This window comes from Numenius arquata, chromosome 5 (assembly GCF_964106895.1).
Source record: "Numenius arquata chromosome 5, bNumArq3.hap1.1, whole genome shotgun sequence".
Classification (NCBI taxonomy): domain Eukaryota; kingdom Metazoa; phylum Chordata; class Aves; order Charadriiformes; family Scolopacidae; genus Numenius; species Numenius arquata.
This window is the reverse complement of record NC_133580.1, coordinates 814,508-819,275: the sequence shown is the minus strand read 5'-3', so window position 1 is coordinate 819,275 and position 4,768 is coordinate 814,508. Positions and strand designations below refer to the sequence as shown.

The following is a 4,768-nucleotide window of genomic DNA, read 5'->3' as shown; positions in this document are numbered from 1 at the left end:
CTGCCCCATCCCTGGAGGGGTTCAAGGCCAGGTTGGAGGGGGCTTGGAGCAACCTGGTCTGGTGGGAGGTGTCCCTGCCCAGGGCAAGGGGTGGCACTTGGAGGGGCTTTAAGGTCACTTCCAACCCAAACCATTCTATGATTCTATGAACTTGCCCTCAACACGGTCAAATCAAAGCCCCACGTTGGTCTGACAGCCCTCAGGGCCCACCTGGGGCTCTCCTCCTCTCCAATCCCTGCTACGCATCCCCTATTTCACAAAATATATCTCATGGGTTGGTCATTTCTTGGAGATGAGACGTTCAAGAGACCTGGCTGGACTCCCCAGCCCTGCACCCAGGGCTGTGGCACAATTCCCTGGTAAAAATGGGGCTTCTGCACTTGCCCAGAAAATTCCCATCAGGTAGAAGGCTACTGGAAGGTGTCCTGGCCTCCCACCAGTCACCGGGAGGTAAATACACTGCAATAGTAGCCCTGGGCTCCCCCTTGCCCTGCCAGCGCCGAGGAAAACTGGCTCTGGGGAGCTGGTGTGTGGACAGAAGTCTTCTCCTCCCACAGCTCCAGCACCTGGGGGAGGTCACCCCTGTGCTCGCATGACTTCGGAGGCCGTGAAAATGATGAAGCTTCACATGTTGAGTCATTCCACCATCAGGAGAGGAAGCAATGAATTGCAAAGATACAGAGGTGGTAACTAAATTTACAAGTGGGATCCGTTTAAAAAGGAGGAGAGAAAAAAAAATCAAAGTAGAGCAAGTTGGAAAATTCTGTTCATTAGTTTTCTTTAAAAAGTTTCAATGAACTATTTCACATTCTCATTCAAGTGAGACAGTTCCTCATATCCTCGGTGAGAAGGGGACCTTTTTTCCCTAAAAAAGCTTTACATTTTTTTTAGGAAGAAGGGGTTTTAATCAGCACCAATAGAAAGGGGACCCGAGCGTTCAAAAGGAAGGATGCCTCTTGGTGGAAGTCTCTCCCCCAGACATCGCTTGGAAGGAGGGAGACAAGCAATTATCAGCGTACGGGTAAATATGTTTGCAATATATTTTAAAACTGCTGCCACAGAGACATGGGCTGATCTTGTGGGGATGCACACACCCACAGGACATCCTCGAGAAGGTTGCCTTAAAATCCAAACGATTTCAGAGTCCAGGGCTGGCCTCGGGATGTGCCAGCTGCACAGACGTGGCCCTACGCCTTCCTAATGCCAGGAGATGCTCCCTGTAATCCCATCCCAAATTCCCCACAGCTCCTGGGACTGGGCTCTCCATCTCTGGCCAGAGGAAGCATCTTCCAACATCCCCCCTCAGGCTTTGGGTGAAATCAGGGTGAGGATCTCAGTCGTGTCTGTAACACGCCTCCGGCACAAACTTTGCCCGGAGGATGGGGTTCATCCCCCCTTCAGTGTTTGGGTCCCATCTGGGTCAGGGGAGACAGGCCCTGCCAGAACATAATTTAATGAATAATGTTGTCAAGCGGGATGAATCACTCCCTGGAACCGCTTTTCTCTGCAACAGAGGGAGCTTGGAGCAGCCACAAGTTTTAGGCGGCGAATGTACAGAAAGAGGAATCCCTTTGTGAGAGTCTGCCTCCTGCCTCACCCCGCAGCCCTCAATCCTACCCCCTCTCTGCAAAGCCAAACCCCTACCTTGCCCCCAGCACAATCTGTAAAACCTCCCTCTCCCCCTCTCCCGACTACCCGGGAACTAAAGGTCTAGGATTAGCGATAAACAGGACTGGGAAACCATCTTCCAGCATGTGCAAGTGTACCAGGCAGCCAAACCTCGCATCTGGCACCATTCACAGCAGTATCACGAATATTATTAGTAATAGACCTAAGCCATCCTAACGTTATATTTATATATACAAAAATAGATCCACAGAACTCTACGCAAAGAGGTGGCTGAGGGAAGGTGACGGACGAGCCCTGGATGGCAGGGTCTTGGAGGAAGCCAAGGGACGCGTTGCATATATTTCTCCAGGGGAACCATTTGCTTCCCTCTGCTCTCACGCACCTCAGGAGAAGGGACAGGGGGACAAAGCCCGGCACTGGGACATCATCTCAGCTCCAAACTGCCCCCGACCCATCAGCAGGGTCCCAATGGAGAGCCTTTGCAAGCGGAGATGGGGCTGAGCCCAGGACCAGGAGGAGCTCTCCTCAACTGCAGCGACAGGTTGGGTTTATTATCATCCCAGCAAGGCAATCACAAAGCCCTGACCCCAAGAGAGGTTTCCTTCTGGTCTGCAGATGGCCCAGCCCCAGGGCTTGGTCCAGACCCATCCGCGGTTTGCCAAAGGCAGACGCCGCTGTGGAATTAATTCCCTTCAGCAGCGCTGGCAGGAAAACCCTGGTGACGCTGGTGTTGGTGTGACACACCGGTGGGGCCAAGGAAAGCCAGGTGAGGACCCAAAGGCAACTTCTGCAGGGAGGGAAGATGGGGCTCCTGTCTCTCGACACCCCCTTCTGCTCCCCATTTCCCTCCAGCCCAAGGCAGGAGCTGCAGAAGACCCCGCGGGGGAGTCCCCCAGGATGGGTGCTAAGAGAAGCGCGGTGCGAGTTGGCAGATGTCGACAGTTGGGTTTGGGGTGTGTGTCTTAAAGTGAATTCAGTGCTGGTGGAAGGTACCAGATTCTCGGGGCTCGAGCACAGAGCCGGTGCCCTGTGGCATCTGCTCAGTGGTGGGATGGAGCTGGGGCGGCAGCTCCCATCCCGCCGGGGTTTGCGCTCCGGAGGCAGCCCTTCAATTGCATTGAGAAATGAATGGCAATTTCAAAACCAGCTTCTTGTTCTCAGCCAAATCCCAGAGGGGACCTTTCCCTCACTGCAGTCGGGCAGAAGCGAGTGGGCTGGGCTGCCTCCGAGAGCTCCTTCCCCTGCCAGAAGGTTTCTAAAGCTTCCCACACCTTCCCTTCCTCTTCGAGACAGAAAAATATGATGCCACCTCATTTTGGAGCTCGCTGGCTTCTCCCAGCGGCTCCCAAGCCCAGAGGGAAGCCACAGCCACCAGTGGGACCCCACAGCACCCCAGCCCCACGGGGAAAGCAGACCTACGGCTGGGTGAGAGGAGGGAGGTCACCCATGAAAAGTGCTGGAGAGGGAGAAAGAGGGAGAGAAGGGGGTCTGGCTCCTGGAGGACTCTTGCACAGGGGATGCGTTGACGACCTGCTTCTTCCCCCCATCGGGAAGGACCACACCATGGGGTAGCAGCGGCTCCTGAGACTCTCTGAGAGCAGAGTCCTGAGGACCCCCCAGGGCACAGCCAGGGAGGGCACCCACAGCTCTCTCTGCCTCTCCTGGTCCCTCACCCGAGTGTGCAAAACCATTTTGCATCAGCTCCCATGGCCACCCCGTTGCCTTTGAGCTCCCAGAGGTTGGGGGACCCCCAGTTCACCCATCTCCTTCCCAGGAGGTGATAGTGGGCACGGGAGGAGCGCTGCAGAGCGAAGGGAGCCGGAGGAAGAGGGGGACGGAAGGGAGAGGAGGAGGAGGAGGAGGAGGAAGAGGAGTAAAGCCCGCTTCTCCTCCCCGGGAGGGTCATACCGGCTTATCCAGCGTCTTGGGGAAAGGGGTGCTGCTGGAGGAGGAGATCTTCCTGCAGACCGTGTTGGTGTGGCTCTGGCAGCGGCAGCCGGGTCGTTTCAGGCCGTCGTAACCCCGCTGGCAAAGTTTGAGGCACCCCAAGGTAGGAAAGTAGCAGCAGAGGCAGGGCATGAGGAGGGAGAGGAAGCTCATGGCAGCCCAGCGGGCGCAGCAGGACCCCGGCCCACAGGAGCAGGGGTCGTCGGCGCAGGTGTCCTCGTCGTCGGTGGAGCAGTGGTAGAAGAGCCCCTTGACGCAGCAGAGGCAGGTCCCGTAGTCGAGGAGGCTCTCGGGGGAGCAGAGGCAGCGCTGGTTGCAGAGCCAGCAGGAGGGCAGGCTGCGGGCGGCCGTGCAGCGGGGGCACTTGCAGCGCCCGCACTCCTCGCAGATGAAGAGGTGGCCGGGGTGGAGGGTGGGCTTCTCCCCGGCCCCTTTCAGCGGCGACTCCTCCGCTTTCAGCTCGCCGGCCCGGGGCTGCTGCGTCCGGATGAGGGAATGGCCGGAGTGGGAGGGGGTGAGGCTGCTGAGGAGCCGCTGGTCGGAGGCGGTGGTGCTCTGGGAGACGGAACTGGCCGTGCTGGAATGGCTCAGGTGCTGCTGCAGCGGTGGCATCTGGTGCTGTTGGCTGTGGCTGCGGTGCAGGTCCTGGAAGGTGGAAGACGCCAGGCGGTCCTGGGACCACTCTTGCTTGTGCGGTGGCTGGGAGAGGGATGGGTTGGAGCGGGTTTGCTGGAAGCAGGCGGCCGGTCTCTCCACGTAGTTGTTGCTGGCACGGATGGAGCGGATTTGGTCAATGGAGAGGACCTGCTGGAAGTCCTCAGCGGGGGGGTCCATCGTCTCGTCGCAACTGATTTCAGCCACACTGGAAGAGAGCTGCATTTCCAGGCGCGAGGAGACCCTGCAGCATCAGGGCACATCTAAAAATCCTAAAGGATGGGGCAGGAAGGCAGAGAACTGTGTTACGTTTTATAATGGATCCATCCACACAAACCAGGAAGCAAAGGCTGGCTGGAGAACTCCTGATGAAGTTATTTCCCACAACCAGACTCAAAGTACTTGTGTGCCTGGGGAGACCGAGGCTGGACACATCCAAAGGGTGAGTGCTGTAAGATCTGTCCCATGAAACGGGGCGACAGAGCATCTCCCCATGCTTTTGGGCTTCCCATGTCCTTCAGAGGATTTCCCACCCCTT

General features: G+C 57.3%; 1 protein-coding gene across 1 annotated transcript; it reads right to left on the bottom strand.

Moving 5' to 3' along the window:
• Window positions 1-3,531: 3,531 nt before the first annotated feature.
• On the bottom strand, window positions 3,532-4,455 carry SPRY3 (sprouty RTK signaling antagonist 3). Its single transcript, XM_074148202.1, has one exon. The coding sequence runs from the start codon at window positions 4,453-4,455 to the stop codon at window positions 3,532-3,534; it is 924 nt and encodes a 307-aa protein (XP_074004303.1).
• Between the last annotated feature and the right edge of the window lie 313 nt (window positions 4,456-4,768).